The 19274-nt window shown below is 42.0% G+C and overlaps 1 protein-coding gene across 6 annotated transcripts in view; it reads left to right on the forward strand.

Annotated features, from left to right (window-relative positions):
• The first annotated feature begins 472 nt into the window (after positions 1 to 472).
• ERAP1 (endoplasmic reticulum aminopeptidase 1) overlaps positions 473 to 19274 on the forward strand; it is a 31403-nt gene continuing 12601 nt past the window's right edge. Inside the window, exons 1-11 of one of the 6 annotated variants that reach the window (XM_084801125.1) lie at positions 608 to 886; positions 3567 to 3647; positions 7648 to 8191; positions 9718 to 9856; positions 12764 to 12898; positions 15379 to 15499; positions 16507 to 16661; positions 17255 to 17368; positions 18407 to 18538; positions 18843 to 18974; positions 19130 to 19201. In XM_084801125.1, coding sequence (XP_084657251.1) covers positions 7665 to 8191; positions 9718 to 9856; positions 12764 to 12898; positions 15379 to 15499; positions 16507 to 16661; positions 17255 to 17368; positions 18407 to 18538; positions 18843 to 18974; positions 19130 to 19201 — 1527 coding nt within the window. In that variant the 5' untranslated portion in view covers positions 608 to 886; positions 3567 to 3647; positions 7648 to 7664. Of the gene's footprint in view, positions 573 to 606; positions 887 to 1274; positions 1426 to 3566; positions 3648 to 7647; positions 8192 to 9717; positions 9857 to 12763; positions 12899 to 15378; positions 15500 to 16506; positions 16662 to 17254; positions 17369 to 18406; positions 18539 to 18842; positions 18975 to 19129; positions 19202 to 19274 lie in introns of those variants that run through there. The other 5 variants (XM_084801126.1, XM_084801129.1, XM_084801127.1 and 2 more) reach the window with 5 other exon arrangements.

Here is a 19274-nt window from a genome sequence, read left to right on the forward strand (position 1 = left end):
AGAGCAGCAGGTGTTCTTAACTGACAAGACCAGGTCATGGTGATGGTGGCACATTTGGGAGGCAAAGGCAAATCTCTATTAGTTCTAGGCTAGCATGGTCTACAGAGTGAGTTCCAGGACAGCCAGGGCTGCACAGAGAAATCCTGTCTGGAAACAAACAAATCAAAACAAACAAAGCAGTCAATCCTCTATAGTGTAGTGTCTTTTCCTTATTAAGGGGTAAGGAAGCTGTGGGGGCTACTCTAATATGCACCCCCCAAATAACAAACAAAACAAACAAATAAACAAAACAAAACAGCACCTAAAGTACCAACACTGCCTAGAAAACCCCAGGGACCTCAGAATTTTACAGTGCACTACTGGGTTGTACCTTTTGGGGGCGGGATTAGGCTATCAACTCATTAGCAGAGAGGAAATGATGAACACCTTCATCCGACGGATGTCCCTCCAGTTTGGCGGGCAAAGCCTGACTGAATACTCTACTGCACCTTGCACATTGCTGCATTTCCTCCTTAAGTGAAGTTAGCAAACAAACCATACATAACACACAGGAGAAAACGGTCCACAGCCTGGTGGGTGTGCCTCCCTGCCGGATGCTCTGCCAGCCCCGCATAATTCATTCCCAACCCGGACCGCTGAGTTTGGGCCCCCGGGGTCTCTGGCCAGACCGAACCCGGGGCTCGCTCTCCTTTATCCCCTTAGGTGCTGCTGCCCCGCGCCTGCCGCGGGCCCTGGCCCCACGCGCCCTCGCCGCCGCTGCTTAACTCCGCTTTCACTTTCGTTCCCAGGCGACGAGGCAGGCGGCGGCGGTGGTGAAGGTGAGGTGGCTCGGCGGGTCCGCGTGGAGCGCAGGGCCCGCGTGGGACCCGGCTGTGGGCAGCTGAAGGTGAGCTCTGGCTAGCCCACACCGGCTGGGGCCCAGGCTGGAGCCCGCAGGACTGGCGCTGCGAGCCTGGAGCTGGAGTCTGCGGCGCGCAGAGGAGCGCTGGGCTAGGGCAGGCCGGCCCCACCCGGTCGGTGGCTGCAGGGAGCCAAGGCTGTGAGAGCCGCGCGCTCCCCCGCCCGCTGGCCAAGCTCTCCGGAGCTGCGGGAGACAGACCAGCGGCTCCAACCCCTTCAAGGACCAAAGGCGACCCAGGCGGGCCTGGTGGACCTTGGAGGCGGGTGGCGATGGGGGGCGGCGGGGAGAGACGCAGGAGGGGGGGAGACGGGGGCGGGGAGGAGCAGTCCTCGGAGGGCACCTTGAGCTTGTTCCCAGAGAAAGGAAGGAGCGCTGGGGAGGGCCTGGCTTGTCCAGAAGGTCGGTTTCTTCCTTCTGGCTCCTGTACTCCCTGCTGCGCAGAATCACTCCCACGCCAAACCACCTTGCTCCCTTAGCTGTATGAGGCCTGTATATAAAGGATACAGCTCTCGTGTTTAAGCAAAGTGGGTGCTCTTGTGTTTAAGCAAAGTGAGTACTCACAGGGCTATGCTGCCAGAGTGGTTAACTTCATCATGGGAAGAGGAGAAAGAGAACACATTTTCTTAAGCTTTTGACCACAGTTCTTTGGGTAACTTGTGTTTGGAAAGAAAGGCTTTGTTTTCTTTTAAGTGCCAGAATTTTTGTCAGCTCCGTATATGGTCAACAATTAAAAACCTTTTTCTTTTAAATTGGCCACAGTTGTTAAAGCTCCCGCGTATGTCCTTTCCGGACCAGATGTGGGTATGTACCTTGAATAAGCAGCTTTTTAAGGTGGACCTAATAGAAAAATCCTAGTATATTTATATGGTGTTTAATTTGCCTCGAAATAGTTTGCCAGAACAGGTGAGCCATTCCCAGTGCTTGTTAACTTCACTGTTCACGAAAGTTTGGGCTATACTGGGGGAAGTTGGGAAGCACTTCTGTTGCTGATTGCTTGTCCAGGACAGCCAAGGCTACACAGAGAACCTGTCTAGAAAACAAACAAACAATACAAATGAGAATTAGTCCAAACAATTAATTGCCTTTAACGTCCCGAGGAACATGAGAAGTCTGAATCCCCACAGGCAGCTCAAATGAGATTTCTAAAATGGCAGCCCCTTCTGGTTTGAGTTAAAGTTCGGTACTAGAGACTGCCACCTGTTAACATGCATAAGTCTTCGATTATATTTTACAATGTTCGTAAAATTACAATGAAGCCTGGAGTGGTGACATTATATCTGTGTTACAGTGTCTGTTGAAATTTCATCTTGGAGTCTTCTTTTAGACATTAAAGTTAAACATTTTAATAAATGAACCCATGATCCCCTCTCCCTTTGAAAGTTATTGTACTTCTAGCCTTCTCTAGTTCAATACAAGCCACAGATGCCTAGGGTATGTCATTGTAGACATACCTTAGCCTTTCTTGATAACTGCCCTCTTTCCTACCCCAACTTCCAGCTGACCCTAAACACCGAGTAGCTCCACTCTCTTGCAAACTTATCCCCAGGCCTTCCTGCTTGCTGCTTTCAATTCTCTGTATAACACCAGAGTCGTTTATTAATCTATGAGTTGGATTCCAAGACCTTCTAGTTAAAAAGTTCTGTTTCTCATTGCATTCTCAGCTCAGTACTGAGCATAACTACTGAGGAGTGTGTAGTGATCTGGTCTCTGGCCACTTCTGTAGGGCCAGTTCCTCCTTTGCATGTTTCACCTTCACTGGCCTTCAAAATCACTGCTGCTTATGGCCTCTGCCTGCAAATCTTTCCTCTGCCTAGAAACACCTTCCCCCTTTCCTAGTTTACTTATGTTTTGTTCTTTAAGGCTTAGCTAAAATGTCCTCAGAGGGTCCCAGCCAAAATGTAATTTGACCTACTCTTACTCCTTAGCCCTGACCCCCCCAGAATGTGGAGTGTGTGTGTGTGTGTGTGTGTGTGTGAGAGAGAGAGAGAGAGAGAGAGGGGGGGGGGGAGATGAAGAGAGGGGGAAGAGAGAGAGAGGAAGAAAGAGAGAGGATTGCATTCTCCCCCACCAACCCTGCATTCTCCCTCTGCAATTTCCCTGTGCATTCTCCCCTTGAATTTTTCCTCTGAGAGAGAGAGAGAGAGAGACTTAGAGAGAGGGTGAAAATGAGGGAGAGAGAGAGAGAGAAAAGGAGAGAGAGACAGAGTGAGAGAGAGAAATGGAGGGGGGGAAGGGAGAGGAGAGAGACAGAGAAAGAACAAATTGCTATTTAGAATTTTTAAAGTATTGCACATTGTGCATTTAAATATCCCACAAAAAATAAGTATTACTTTAGAAATCATAAAGTTAAATCAGAAGAGTTTAGATACTGGGTGACATTCAAAAGTAGGAGTTATTACTTACAAAGGTTTAGGTTATATTCCAACTAGTATAAACTTGACTAAGTTACATTAGGGTGTGTGTGTGTGTGTGTGTGTGTGTGTGTGTGTAATTAAAAACGACTACATAGAAATGACAGGCGTAAAATGCCTGATGCTGCTTCATCAGAGATTGGTAGTTGTTATTTTTCTCCTAGACTTCTGTTCTTTGAAGTGTTAGTCAAGCAGTTGCATATATTGAATGAATCATTGTTTTGAGAGCTTTCTCCCCTCTGCCAATCTTACAGAGCACTTAAGGAAGCCAGGTCTTAGGAGATCATGCAGAACTAAAAGATGCTGTATTGAAACTGAGTACATAACACCAGAAGGTGAGACCAGCTACTTTTTCAAGGGAAGAACAAAACATATTGGAGCATGACCTCAGATTACCTGGGATAGCCAAAGAGTTTTAACAGTGAAATACCTCTCATGTGCAAGCTGTATTTTTAGGTGCTGTAGGAAATCTGAAGACAATGCCTTATTACTACTTTCCAGCGGTTGCCAGTGGAGAAGGGCAGGCAGCATAGGTGTGTCAATGGTAGCATGAAGAGTCAGGGCTAGGAAAATGTACTGCGGAGGGTGGGTGGTCAAAAAAGTAGTTATTTGTATCTGGAATATTCCAGGGAGGATTCTAACGCCACATTAGATGCCCCATTTAAATTGGACCTTGAAAGGCAAGAGAAAGGTTCAACTGAGAGAGAAGGTGGGAATCATGGGAAAGAGGTACAGATAGAGAAACAATTCCCAGGCACATTTTGAGAACAGCCAAAGCCCAAAATGTATACTAGGCATGGGATGGGGTGGAGTACCTGGGTAGAGCCCTGTTTTCCAGGCTTTGAGGGATGGAGGGCCTGAAAACCTGGCTCAGCAGTCTAGAGGGAACAGGAGTCTTTGAAGACACTTTAAAGATGCTTTTCAGCTTGGCCTTGTAGAACAAGACTCTGAATCTCAGTGATTCAGTTACAAAAACACAGTGAGTGCCTGTGACATGCCAGATCAAAGGACATAGTCCTCTGGGAAGCTGTTTTAGAAAAAATAAAGACGTGAAGAAAAAAAAAATGAGTCCACTAAAATGTCACTGGTTCCAAGATAGAATTCTGTGCTGGATTCAACTGAACACAAAGTTCAGTGGCTTTTGATGGTTATTGCTAATTGTAAACTTTCCCTCTTACACTAGATAAAAATATAAGATAGATAATTTTCCTTTTAGGAAAGACCAAGAACTTATGGGCGTTTGGCTCTTTATCCACTAGGTGTCTGTATTACACTCCTTTTTGACTTCCTGGTACTGAAGGTTTGAACCATAGCTACATTTTCTCTAGCCCCATCATGAGTCCATTTGCACTGAGTCCTTAGTATGAGGCTTTACTACCGACGCCGCTCATGAGCCTTTCTGTCAACTCAAAAACACTTGTGCTTTTTCCTTCTCCTCCTGGGCTACTAGAGAGTGCTAGGGACTTTCAGAACGCCCGCCTGTTTGAACCTGCCGCATTCATATCACATTCTTCTGTCCTGGGCCAGGGGCCACACCTGTGAGGCTGCTGCCACCAGGATTTCCAAATGGAAACAGAATATCAACATCTATTTACTCTGTCTGTTTACCTCCAAGGAATTCCATCATTTTGTCCCCACTTTGGCATCATGCCTGAAAAGACAGGAGCAGGAGTTTTATGTCATGTTAGCATTTAAGCTTTATTTTACTTTAAGTTGTGCCGTACCTTCAAAAATATGGTGGTGTCTTTTAGTCGGTTTTAGAAAAAAAAAAAAAAAGTAAACCAAAAGCCACTATTTTGTCTGTTCACACCACCTGCCCTGTTCGTTTTGGGTCTTGTCTTTGGAATTGGGGTTGTAGTCTCCACACTGATGCTGTGGGACACCCTTTCTGGTCAGCTACTAGATCCACTACCCATAGTGAGAAGGTTGTAGATGGTTTTAAGCTCTGAGTTAGAGGGGAAAGTAGGATGAAGAATGAGAGGTGGAAGAGTATTTATCAACTACTGCCTTGTGGTAGTGTCCTGAATGCAGCTATTAAAGGGCACGGTCAGAGTTTGGACAAGATTATGGTAGAAGCTTTCAATCTTAGCTTGCCAATAAAATCCCTGGGAAGTTGTTTGTTTGTTTGTTTTTTGTTTTGTTTTGTTTTTTTAGGTTGATTATTAGACCATATCACTATAGATACCAGTTTGATTAGGGATCCAGGTGTCAGGAACTTGAAAGGGCCATATATCCAGCATTAATAGATGTAGACGAATCTTCCAAAAGTGGTATACGTTTAAAATTGCTTTACTTGTGCTATTGGGAGTATTCTTACATTCTTTTTGTTTTTCCTGAAACAGCCTCACTGGGTAAGCCTGGGTAGCCTAAAACATGCTATATAAACTAGGCTAGCCTTCAGCTTGGAGTTATTCTCCTGCCTTTGTCTCTTGAGTACTGGAGATGCAAACACACCTGTCTAGTGGCACTCTTCAGACCTATTACAAAAAAAAAAAAAGCATCACTTGGCTTTCAAATTTTAATTTTTTTCTTAGTTGAAAGTAATAAATACAGGTGATGTAAATTTGCAGCCTAGATAACTGAAATACTTATTATAGCTCAGAAATCTAATTATATAAGCAAATAGATAATTACTTCATTAGAGCTGGAAGAAAGAAAATTAGATGAAAAAATGAGATTGAAAATATCAAAGGAGAATATTTAGTCATTTTAACACTATAAAATTCTTCATAGATCATATACATGTGCAACTAAGAACTTTTGTGTCCTAGAGTGAAAACTCCCATGGGACATGATCATTTCTAGGGATCCACATTTCTAATGCTGGTCAAATGTCCAGAAGCAGAGGAATCTGAGATGATTAGAACCATTCTCTCAAGCTCATCTGGTAGGAACTCTTCCTGGAAAACTGATAGAAAGGGGTTTGTGTAACCTAATGAACTAGGCTTGATTTTGGAGCATGGATTTCAAATATTCTTAAAGTTCACATATTCTTTATATCTAACAGCCTTTGTCATACAGCAAACATGTGTGGGTTGTGGTGTGATTTCCCATAGGCTGTAGGTATAATCTTTATGTCACTTCTCTTGAGGCTAGCCATTTCCCCACAAGTTGCTATGGAATACCCTTCATTTCATATCAGTTGCCCAGTCTATGGCCATATCACCCTGAAAACACCTGATTCCATCCCATGTAGGGATCTAAGCCTGTTTAGTACTTGGATGAGAGGCCACATCAATGGTCCAGCACTTCTTTATGTCTGTCTCTGTGCTTCAGCTTCTGCCCTGCTCACCCTACATGCAGCACTTTTAATGCCCTGCTTCTTTCCAAATCTGATGTGCCCTTCCGATCTATAACCAAAGGCTAGCCTCGCATCCTATAGAGTCAACTGCAGCTACACTTGCTCTTTTGCTTTGTAAATACCATTCTATTCTTCTCAACCCAAGTTATTGTTGTTTAAACACTCCACCACCCCACGTTGTGTTTTCTATTTGTATATGAGCTATTAATATCCTCTCTATCTTGTGAGGATTGCTGGGATGCAAGGCCTTTCTCCTACTGAGGAAGCTGAACAGTCTAGATGCTCGTTGTCCTGTGGTCCATCTCCCATCTCCCCCTTAGTGTTGTGGACACCTCATTTAAGTGCAAACAAGTGAACTTTAGAGGTGGAGAAGCTGTTGTTGGGTCAGTGAGACATTGCTGGAGCCATGGCTGCAGCAGAGCGAGCTTCTGACTCCAGGACAGTAGAGCGCTACGGGACTCCCCAGGAGGCTGAATGTGGATGAGCAATGGAGTCTTGATCATATTCTACTGCGGCTCTGCCCGAACACCCTTGCCTGTTTTATTCCCAGATGCCCATTTATTGAACTGCTCTAGACATTCTAATATTTCCTCTCTTTTTTTTTTTGCTAGAGTTTGTTCTATTACTTTGTTATTTTATTCTATTAGCCTAGTTTAGCTAAGATAGCATTGACATTTGAAGGTCAACTGATGCTGTCTAGTGACTCTGAAGAATGTTAACAGCCAGTTGTGCTTGCAACTCTAGTACTCAGAAACAGAGGCAGGAGGATACCGCAAGCTGAAGGCCAGCCTAGTCAGGTAGCAAATTTTAGGCTACCCAGGAACACACAATGAGGCTGTTTCAAGAAAAACAGAAAGAATGAGGAGTGCTCCCAGTAGCACATGAAAAGTGATCTTAAATATCTGGAACTTTTAGAACACTCTATCTGTTTCTTAATACTTGGTTGATGAATTTTGACATGCTGTCATAATAATGTTTAATGTTACTGACTTTTAAATTTGCTTTTCTATATTTTGTTTTTATTTTGCCTGTAGGTCATTTGAGGAAGAAGATGGTGTCTCTGGTCCTCAAATGGCCACTTTCAAGGATGCCCTCTTTACTTTACTTAGTCTTGACATTTTTAGCTGTGTTGTCTCCTTCTTGGTGTCAGAGCGGTGATACAGCATCTCCAAAAGCTAGAAATGGGGCCCCATTCCCTTGGAATAACATGCGACTTCCTGAGCATGTCACTCCAATTCACTATGACCTCATGATCCATGCAAACCTCAGCACTCTGGCTTTCAGGGGGACAACAGAAGTAGAAATCACAGTTAGCCAGCCCACCAGCACCATCATCATGCATAGTCACCAACTACAAATATCTAAGGCCATTCTCAGGAAAGGAGCCGGAGAGAGGCTTTCAGAAGAACCACTGAGGATCCTGGAGCATCCTGCACACGAGCAGATTGCACTGCTGGCCCCGCAGACGCTCATTGTTGGCTCCCTGTACACAGTGATCATCACCTATGCTGCCAACCTGTCTGAGAGCTTCCATGGATTTTATAAAAGCACCTACAGGACCCAGGAAGGGGAAGTGAGGTAATGAGAAGGAATTTTAGCTTCAAGTGTGCCCGACACTAAATGTATTATTTAGATGCTTGTTCCTTTCAAACTCCATTTCTTGCAGAGTTCTGTTCAGTCATGTTTTCATCTTTATACCGTCAAAATGACTGAATGTCTCCCTTGATTTTTTTTTTTGCCTTATTTTTTCCACTCATCCTTTTCTCCAGCTCTACTAGAGTAAGTACCAATTTGCTTATATAATTGTATTTCTGAGCTATAACAGTATCAATTTTGGGGGGCTGTGCACTAGTTTCCTGGGTGTTCTAGCAGGTAACACAAGCTAAGTCCATTAGAGTAGTCTTGCTTTTCTCCCAGTTTTGGGGGCTAGAACACTGAAATCAAGTTGTGAGTCCCCTCTGATTCTGGGTACAATCCCTCCTTGCTTCGTGTAGAATCTGGTGGTAGCTGGTCATACTTCTCAATCCTTGAAGAACAGCTGCATCCCAGCCCTGTTGTCTCCTGGTCCCCTCTAATTCCCCCTGCACCTTGTGTGTCCAGAATCCAAATTTCTAAATCGGAATACAGTCATATGGCTTTGACATAAAGCCTCATCTTAGCTTTATTTCATTTGCAAAGGTCTCATTTCCAAACAAGGCCACACTTACACAAACTGGAAGTCAGGACCAAACATGCTTTTGAGGGGAATCACAGGCCTCAAAATTAAAAAAAAAAATTTTTTTTAAATAATTTAAAGATACTCCAATGCTTTGCCTTACTTCTGTTTTTAAGGAAAATTTGTTTTGGGGAAGTGTAAGTGCCCACGCTTACTTAATAGGCAAAGGTATGATATGGCCAGCCAAGGAATTAATGAGGCCCAGGTTGGAGGAGCCACACAGCAAGACCAAGGCTATCAGACTTCTTATACCTTTATCAGCAACAATATAGTGGCAATTTCCGGGATCAATACAGATGCAACTGCCAGGATACAATGATGTTTGCTGTTGGGAGCATAGCACAAAGGTCCTTGAGTCCACAGATCTCCAGAGATGGCAGGAATGATAGACCCACAGGACTGTTTTTCCAAAGGGAAAGATAAACAACTTGTTCTAACATCTAGAGAGCTGAGAATTAGAGGTGATTAACAGCTTGATGATTTGTATTATCTCTTGGGCCAGGCCACATTAAGTCCCTATAACCAGGACAACGGCATGTCTTCATCTCCACCCTTTTCATGTGGGTGCTAGAGATCTGAGCTCAGGTCCTTATGCTTGTAGGAGAGGCAGTTTACCAACTGAGCCATCTCCATAGCCCCCCCTTTTTTTTTAACTTAAAAAAAATCCATTTAATCCACAACTTGGGAAGCAAAGGCAGGAAGAGCTGTGTGACTGGGGGCCAGCCTGGTCTCCATAGCTAGCCAGGCTACACATCCAGACCTTGTTAAAAAAAAAAATAGTAGTACTATCCAAAGATCTTAAATTAGCTTCAGGAATTAAAATAGGAATGACTAGTTTGGAGTCCCTTTTGCACTGTGCTTGTTTTCATTTCACTTCCTGTGTTTGTAGAGTACTTGCATCTACACAGTTTGAACCTACAGCTGCTAGAATGGCCTTTCCCTGCTTTGACGAGCCTGCCCTCAAGGCGAGCTTTTCTATCAAGATAAGGAGGGATCCGAGGCACCTGGCCATCTCGAACATGCCCTTGGTGAGTGCGAATGTCGTCGGCTCCTGGGAAAGCTGTCCTTCCCTGTGATGTCCTCTGCCTGAGTGCATTTCAGTTGCCTTTGTTTATATTTCCTGTTGATGACCAAAGAAAACAACGTCCCTTAAAAAATTCAGGTTTTCAGTGTAAGTGGCACACACGGGAGGGAACTGTCATGAATTCGCACCAGGTTCAACAGAGAGTTCCCTTTACAAAGTGCTTTCACCCCGTTCTCTCCTGTGGTATTTCATGAGGATGTTAAGTAGAAAGCTTTGTCAAATAAAGCCGTACCGTGTGTCCTAGTAATATCAGAAGCTTCACCCGCAAAATCTCGCTAACATGATTACATGAACATGAGCTGAACAAGGACAACATTACACATGCAAAAATAGAAAACCTATGAGGGGCCTCAACCCTATACAGAGAATCACAGGCAACTAAGGAATGCTGAGAGCAGGAGACATAAGGTTTTCCCAGGGAGGAGCACACTAATTGGTTATCCAAAACTAAATATTCAACCCTAAATGCATGAAAGAAAATAAAGAAGACGAAAAAATATATATATATATATGTAGCATTGTACAGAGTGATCACATACTCATGTAACAGCAATTAATGAAAAAAGACGCCATGCATTTACAAGCGAATAGGAGGGGTATATGGAAGGGTTTGGCAGGAGGCAAGGGAAGGAGGACATGATGTGATTATATTACAGTCTAAAAATAATAAATAAATAATAAGATAATAATTTCCATTTAATCTCTGCTGCCATTAACTACACAGGAGATAGTTAATTATACGTGTGACATTGGACAGGCATCCAGGAAGAGTAGTGTTTTCAGAACCTGTAGTGTCAGAAGTGAATAATGATAGATGGCGTTAGCTCCCTTGAGAGAAGTCATTTCTCCTATTTCAAGGAAGATGTAACACTCTCCCTGATTTGTAGGAGTGGCAGAAATATGTGCATGCCAAAGGAGTAAAATCACTCATCTATTTTCCTTGTCCCATGGAACATGGCTACTGAGTCAAGCACATCTGCAGCTATGGTGCAGCTGGTGAACAGCATTACCAAGAAATACATGGTTTTGTTTTTCTTATTTCATCTTCATTCAATGAGACCCAGGGTAGAATAATCTGTCTTGGATTCTAAAATGTAGGCATACTTTTTTGGGGGCTACTTTATTGGGTTCTTAGACCTACCACCATTCCAACCTAATCCTTCCAACCCCCCAAAACTAGATAGAAGAGAAAAAAGGTTAGAGGGGAAAGGGGGCATATGCTTCTTTCCTGCTGATTAGGGGTGTTGGGTCCCTAGGAGCATGTCTAGTCTTTGCAGTCAGAGTATCCAGCCATCCAGTAATAGCAAACCAGCAATATAGCAACATTAGGAAGCACCAGCAGCAGCAGCAGCAGCAGCAGAGGCAGGGGAGCAGAAGCTACCACAGGCCTTCTCAGGATTCTCCCATTGATACAATCTCCAGAGTCTCCAGAATTAAGCTGTCTGCAGCTGGCAAAAATTATGCCCTTCCTAGAGCACGAGACAATCATAGTTAGTGGCTGTGGACAAACTGAAGCAGCCCCATATTCCATACCTGGGATTTAAAAAAAAAAAAAACATATTCACATAACATAACTGGGTTTTTTAAGAAACCAAATTTCTCACTACATTAAAGAGTGTTCACCTTTATTATGGTTGCCATGACAAAGGGACACAGAACCCAGATAAACACGTCAACATTACAACTCTGCTTGCGTTTGAGCACATAAAAGATCCCATTGTCAAACCCACCCTGGAGGGCTGTGTCCTTTCCAACTCTTCTCATAGAGCGTTATCTATGTTTCTACTTTTCTATTTGAGTAGACAAAAAATTAGGCGGACCTCTTGGTGTAAATTTGAGATAGGAATTTGCTTTTTCATATTATGATTTCCCACCCCAAGCACTGTTATCCCATTGCTGTGTAACACAGTAGTGGATTCTCTAGTGAGAGTGCCCTGGCTCTAGGAAAATAAAAAGACATCAAGGAGTTTGTGGAAAAATTCATAGGCTTGCATATGAAATGCAAGGAGCTCTAGAGATGCCTCAAAGGTGCTGGATCCCTCTGTGAGCTCAGGAATGCCTCTAGTGCCGTCTTGCTCTGGAGACAAGAAAGCACCGCAGTGGAAGAATCTAATAAGGGTAGCTTCCCATCCAGATGTGCTGCTGAGAAGAGCAATGAATATTTGTGGGGGAGACAGCAAAGTGAAACATTTTTATACCATTGGAACATCGGAAGTTTAGGCAATTGGCGGGGATTAAGCACATCTTAATTTATTTAATAATAATAATTATAAATTTATAAATAATAAATAAGATTATTTAATTAATAATCTTAATTTAAGCACAAAAACACAGCTGCCGAACACACCATAGGAATGTGTCCATCTGCATGCCTCTCCCTGCCTGGCTCCTTCTGTGCTCAAGTACGAGGCTCTTCTTCTGTAGCATACCTCTTAGAATGTACCCACAAGCGTGCAACTCTTTCTTCAAGGCTTCTTGCATTGTGGTTGTACTTAAAACTCATTCCAATAAAATGAAGCTGAATTTGGGAGAGATTTTTTGCACATCAGGCAAAGCCATAGGGCACTTTCAACTTAATAGAAAAGTCAGAGGTTCTTTTTAGGTAGTAAATGGTTATCTATGTACTTGCCCAGTATAGAGTGTACTTATATCCCAATAAAAAAAATTGAATCAAAGGGTCTGGTCCTGATATCTAAATCATAGTCAGGTATCTAGTAGAGTCTTTTAAAAGTAATTTTAGAAATATTGTTTTAGCCCCTTCAGTATGTCTGAGACTTTGGGAGATTTCTCTTTATAATGTGTATCAGTGTGTTGGAGGATTAGATTATTTGTTAATTTATTATGATAATAGGTGAAATCAGTGAATGTTGCTGAAGGACTCATAGAAGACCATTTTGACATCACTGTGAAGATGAGCACCTACCTGGTGGCCTTCATTATTTCTGATTTTAAGTCCGTAAGCAAGATGACCAAGAGTGGAGTCAAGGTGAGCCTGTGATTGCCTCAAAAGATGAACAACCTATTCTGGTGCTCCTAGTAGCCCTGCATCCTGGGACTCCCTCAGTCTTAGAAATGACAGGCTGGCTCATGATTGTGTTGTCACAGATGCTTACTTCATAGCAATGCCCTAATAACAAAAAGATAGAGAGCCATGCATAAGTCATGAGTTACCTGGCTCTGTTGCTAATTGGCTCTCTGACCTTGGCCCCTTTCCTTGTGGAATGTTGATTATACTTCTTTAAGTTGTATAGGTTGGCCAGGTATGGTGACACAAACAGTCAGATCTCTGGGAGTTCAAGTCCAACCTGGTCTACATAGCGAGTTCTAGGCCAGCTAGGGCTAAACAAGAAAGAAAGAAAGAAAGAAAGAAAAAAAGAAAGAAAGAAAGAAAGAAAGAAAGAAAGAAAGAAAGGGGGCTGGAGAGATGGCTCAGAGGTTAAGAGCACTGACTGCTCTTCCAGAGGTCTTGAGTTCAATTCCCAGCAACCACATGGTGGCTCACAGCCATCTATAATGTGATCTGATGCCCTCTTCTGGTACATGCAAGCAGAGCCCTGTATACATAATAAATAATAAATAAATAAACCTTTAAAAAAAAGAAAGAAAGACAAGCAAACAAACATATAATAAGTAGGACGGACTACATCTTGCAGAGGTTTCTAAGCGTGCATCTGGTTATAACTGTCTGCAGCACTGAAGGCAATGCTACTGGTTGCAGGGAGGAAAGAAGATAAAGCCGCTTGCTGCCTTGGAGTTGAGGGAGTCTTTGGGAAGGACATTTTTATGTCAGAGACTATTAGGATGCGGGAGTAAAGCTCTTCCTTCAAGCACTTGTGCCTGGGCTCAGCACTTCACATGCTGTCACATGGCCCAGGAGGGGACTGAAGTTACTTTACATGTAATGCTGTCCTTGAGGCCCGGGTAGCTGGGCCATCTGAACTGCCAGTTGTTCTAGTGCTGTGGACACTTGAAAGGAAGGCTGGTGGCTTAGGTGAAGAGACCACTGGAAGCTGCCCATTGCTGTGTGTGCCTTCCTGACTCTACTGTGCGCGGTGCTTTTATCATGTCTAAGTTATGGTGACATTCATAGTTCCTTCTCATCTTCCTTGAAACACGTCAAACATACATATTTTATATCCTGGGCATGCTCACTGTCGTATCTGAAATCTTTGCGCACTTCATTTCTGCAGGCTTTTTGTTCATGGTGTCTTCTCTCTTTGTACTTACTATGGCTCAGTCAAAAGTGCTCTTTTCTAGAGTATTTGTCTTCACTCCTGCCAGGTGACAGAGTTCTTCCAATCCAAAGATTCCCTTAAATAAAAGGATTAGCTTCAAGGTTTTAGGTTGCCTGGTTACTTCAGTTCTAGCTCTTAAGTTCTATGAGGGTTCATTTTAAACTATAGTATAATTACCAACGTATGGCAAAGCCTTTCTTTCTTTCTTTTTTTTTTTTTTTACTTCCTTCCTTCCTTCTTTCTTTCCTGTCTTTCTTTCTTTCACTTGTGGTTTCTTTCAGAAAAGTATGATTTATTTTTAGTTTACCCTAATACTAAGCCTATACCCTAATACTAAGTCTATAGTGCCTCCAGGTCCTGGCCAAGGCAGGAAGTGTAGGAGGAGCTATCAACCCTTCATAAAGCCAAACCCCAAAGGCCAGGATGTAAAATATGTATGTTTGACATGTTTCAAGGAAGATGAGAAGGAACTATGAATGTCACCATAACTTAGACATGATAAAAGCGCCGTGCACAATAGAGTCGGGAAAACACACACAGCAATGGGCAGCTTCCAGTGGTCTCTTCACCTAAGCCACCAACCTTCCTTTCAAGTGTCCGCAGCACTAGAACAACTGGCAGTTCAGATGGCCCAGCTACCCGGGCCTCAAGGACAGCATTACATGTAAAGTAACTTCAGTCCCCTCCTGGGCCATGTGACAGCATGTGAAGTGCTGAGCCCAGGCACAAGTGATGCTTGAAGGAAGACCTTTACTCCTGCATCCTAATATTCTCTGACATAAAAATGTCCTTCCCAAAGACTCCCTCAAATCCTAGGCAGCAAGCAGCCTTATCTTCTTTCCTCCCCGCAACCAGTAGCATGGCCTTCAATGCTGCAGACAGTTATAATCAGATGCACGCTTAGAAACCTCTGCAAGACGTAGTCCGTCCTACTTATTCTCGGCTGTTTGTGGTGCCCTGCCGACTTCCTATAGTTCAACTGACGTCTTGCTATTGCTTTCTAAGTCATCATTTATTATCCCCATCTGAACACGTTTGAGAACACTGTTTTGAGCCTTCAAAAATGAAGCTGATTAGGAGCAGACAGAATTAAAATAAGGAAATGACTAAATGTCTTTTGTAACATTGACATCCGTATCCCACAATAAGAACCATTGAAGCTATTCTTCTCTCAAGTTGTCGGCGGAAGTCACTATGTTATTTGACTATACTCCTGTGCCTTTTCCAATAGGTCTCTGTATATACTGTGCCAGACAAGATAAATCAAGCAGATTATGCTCTGGATGCCGCAGTGACTCTTCTAGAATTTTATGAGGATTATTTCAGCATTCCATATCCTTTACCCAAGCAAGGTAGATAAAGCATTACAAACATTTCCAGGTGGCATTTGATGGCCCCCATCATATTATTATTATTTATTATTATTATTTATTATTATTTATTATTATTATTATTATTATTATTATTATTATTATTATTATTATTACTGTTGCATCCCCATGGTTCTCTACACATAATAAAATTCCTAGCAGAATTCAAACAACAGGTTGATCCTTCTGAGAATCCCCTCACCTCAGATTTATACAATCAGCTACTAAGGACAGATCATGATACAGTTCCTGACAGAGTGGCCTGAGGGTGTATTTGTACTCTGATATTGTTCATAAAAGAATACAGAGGCTGCATTGTTATGACTATTTGTCATTATCAGTACATGCTTGTCAGGAGAATAGGAAGCAGCCCTATAAACTTCCGAAAATGTAGGTTTTATATGAACTTTCAAAGCTATTGGCTATTGAGTTTTTAGGTATATGTAGCTGTAGTCATCTTAAAAACAGCAGATTACTAAGGTAATTTCTTTTGCTTGTTCCATATCCAAACTCATGGTCTAAATACTAGAGATGGAGCCTGTATCCTCAGGTACACAGGAGGCTGAGAATTGGAAGCTCAAGGCCACACTAATTAGTGTAGTGAGGACTGTTTCAAAATAAAAAGTAAAGAGAGACATGGGGATACACTTCAGTGGTAGAACCCTTGCCTAACATGCACAGGGCCCCAGGTTCAAGCTCCAATACTGCCAAATGAAAGTGGGAGGGGGGCGGAAAAAGGATCAGAAAAGATGCACTCAGAGGCTGGAGCCAGAAGCCTGGCTTAGTCACATGGGCAGCAACATGATGGTCATGGTTTCTCTTTCTCTATCAGGAAAGATTTTCTTTTTGCCCTGGAGGCTCTCTAATTCTGTATGCCTGGCTCTTACCTTTTCATTTTATCCTCATACCCATCCATTCTGCCATTTAGTACATTTAGGGGAGTATTTACCTGTGAGATTGATAATGAGCTGTATTCCTTCCTGCCCAAGATCTTGCTGCAATTCCAGACTTTCAGTCTGGTGCTATGGAAAACTGGGGCCTGACCACATACAGAGAATCCTCTCTGTTATATGATAGAGAAAAGTCTTCCGCCTCCAGTAAGCTTGGCATCACAATGACTGTGTCCCATGAACTCGCTCACCAGGTATGAAGGTTCGGTTTAGTCATACATAATTTTTTTTCTCCTTTGAGAGTTTCATAGGGGTATACAATGACAAATCATCATACCCGCCCTTTATTTCTGCTCCCATTTAACTCTTCCTGGGTTCTCCTTGCGAAACATCTACTTCCCAACTTCATGTCTCCCCCCCCCTCCGCCCCCCGACTCCTCCTCCTCCTTCTTGATATCTCGCTAAATTCAACTAGTGCTGCCCATATAGGTACGGGTTGACTCCTTTACTGGTGAACAGGCAATATACTAGCAACCATGCCCTCGGAGAAGAATGACTCTTAGTGCGACTTAATGTTCATTCCTCTTTTGGGACATATGAAGCTATTCATAGAGTTTTTATTTTTACTCTTTCATTTCACAGGAGAGTTATTTCCTTAATGCAGTTTCATGCTTTTTATTGAATGTTGAAAAGTTCTCATTTTTACTCTGATAAGACATTTAACAAATATGTTTACTTTTATAAGCTGATGGTCATTTTGCATGTCTATAGTTTTTTTGTATCCATTCTGCCAGAGAGTACAGTTTCACTATAAATTTCCGAATAAGCAGTCACATTTTCCTTTCAGTGGTTTGGGAACCTGGTCACCATGGAATGGTGGAATGACCTTTGGCTCAACGAAGGATTTGCCAAGTTTATGGAGTTCGTGTCTGTTACTGTGACCCACCCTGAACTAAAAGTTGTACGTGGTTATTTATGTTTTTATATCTTAGGTTAATCTGTTAGGTTTTTTTCAATGCTTCTTCAAAAATATTTAGCATTTTTATTATAGAATGATGAATCATGTTTAAAAGTGCTAACTGAATGTTCAATATAAGTGAAGTATTAAATTGTATCTTCCCGTAACATTGAAGAAATAGAGCTAATGATAGGCTGAGTGTTCTGTGCCATTTTCCAACATTCAGAGTGTGCGTTGCAATTTAAATACTGGGTACATATTACTGTTAATATGCATATGATCCAAATTGACAAATTGCATAAATTTTGACTAAAACGACCACATATAATATTATCAACCTAGAATTCTAGACCACAAATTTAACTTAGAATTTATATGTTTATTTAAGCACCATGTTTTAACCATGACAAGAATCATAAGCAACAGGCAAAAATAAATTCACTTTCTATTAAAACATCAATTTTTAATATAATTCTTTTTATTTTGGGGTATTTTCCATTTTCACATATCTCTACCCATAATCTGATTTTAAATAGTTATAATTATAGGAAAAAATTATATTACTATGCCATGAATCATAAAAGTGTGTCCTGTTTCTATATAATTTTAATAATGAAAAATATTACAGATACATACTTGGTTTAATGTACTAAGTAAAGAAAGTTAGGTTGGAATTTGTTTTTAATTTGTTGTCTATAATTACATAGTCTTAAAGTTAAATATATATATTTATTTTGTCTACAAGAATGGTCTTGTTTTCAGGTTAACATGGCCTTAACTTTATTCAAAAGTGGTAAATATCCAAAATAAATGAAATATAAATGAGTTATTTACAGCCTCTGTTTCTTAGACAGTTAGAGGCTGTTTGAAAGCTTAGCAATTGTGTTGTATTAATTGTAGAAATATCAAGTTGCTTGACACAGGAGCTGGAATTCTAGTCCTGTTACCACAGACCAAGCCTTCCTTCTTTCATTCTTTTTATCTAAATGTAGCTTAGGGATGATACTGTCCCCACTTTCTTTCTGTTCTCTATGTCAATAGGAAGAGTATTTCTTTGGCAAGTGTTTTAATGCAATGGAAGTTGATGCATTAAACTCTTCACACCCTGTATCCACGCCTGTGGAGAATCCTGCGCAGATTCGGGAGATGTTCGATGATGTTTCTTATGAAAAGGTAAAGGCAGATTGGAGAGGTGGAGTTTGGACACTAAGTTCATTAGTGGTTGGACAGAGGGGTTACAGCTCAGGTGTAGGATAGCTTTCTCTACATCAGGGGCAACCCAGTTTGGATGGCTTTGGTGCTTACTGTGCTAGCTGATTTGAGCCCTTTCACACTGAACTTGTAATTTAGCCCATCATCCTAAAGATTAGACTTTGGTCAATTCCTTACTCTTTCTATCCTTGGAAATTTTGAAAAACTAAATGCTATTACATTGAGACGGTCAAACTATAGATAATTATTTTTCTTATCTTTTCAGGGGGCTTGTATTCTGAATATGCTAAGAGATTATCTGAGTGCAGATACGTTTAAAAGAGGAATTGTGCACTATCTCCAAAAGTATAGCTATAAGAACACGAGAAACGAGGATCTGTGGAACAGCATGGTGCATGTGAGTAGTGCTGGACAGCTCTGCCTATGGGACCAACCAGCTGACTGTCTTGTTTTGGCTTTGGTTTTGGTTTTTTCCTGTCTTACCATACTCTTTCACAAAGAACCAAAGTGCTTTCTAGAGAAATGAGGGTGCTGTTTTATTTTTGGTTTTAGATCTGCCCTACAGACGGGACGCAAACAACGGATGGCTTTTGCTCTAGAAGCCAACATTCATCATCAACCTCAGTAAGTCTCTCTGTCTGTACCTGTCCATGTATGTTCTTCTCCATATTCATTGAGTGGCGTCTCTGTACCAAAT

Source organism: Acomys minous (assembly GCF_964271855.1).
Source record: "Acomys minous genome assembly, chromosome: 11".
NCBI classification, from domain to species: domain Eukaryota; kingdom Metazoa; phylum Chordata; class Mammalia; order Rodentia; family Muridae; genus Acomys; species Acomys minous.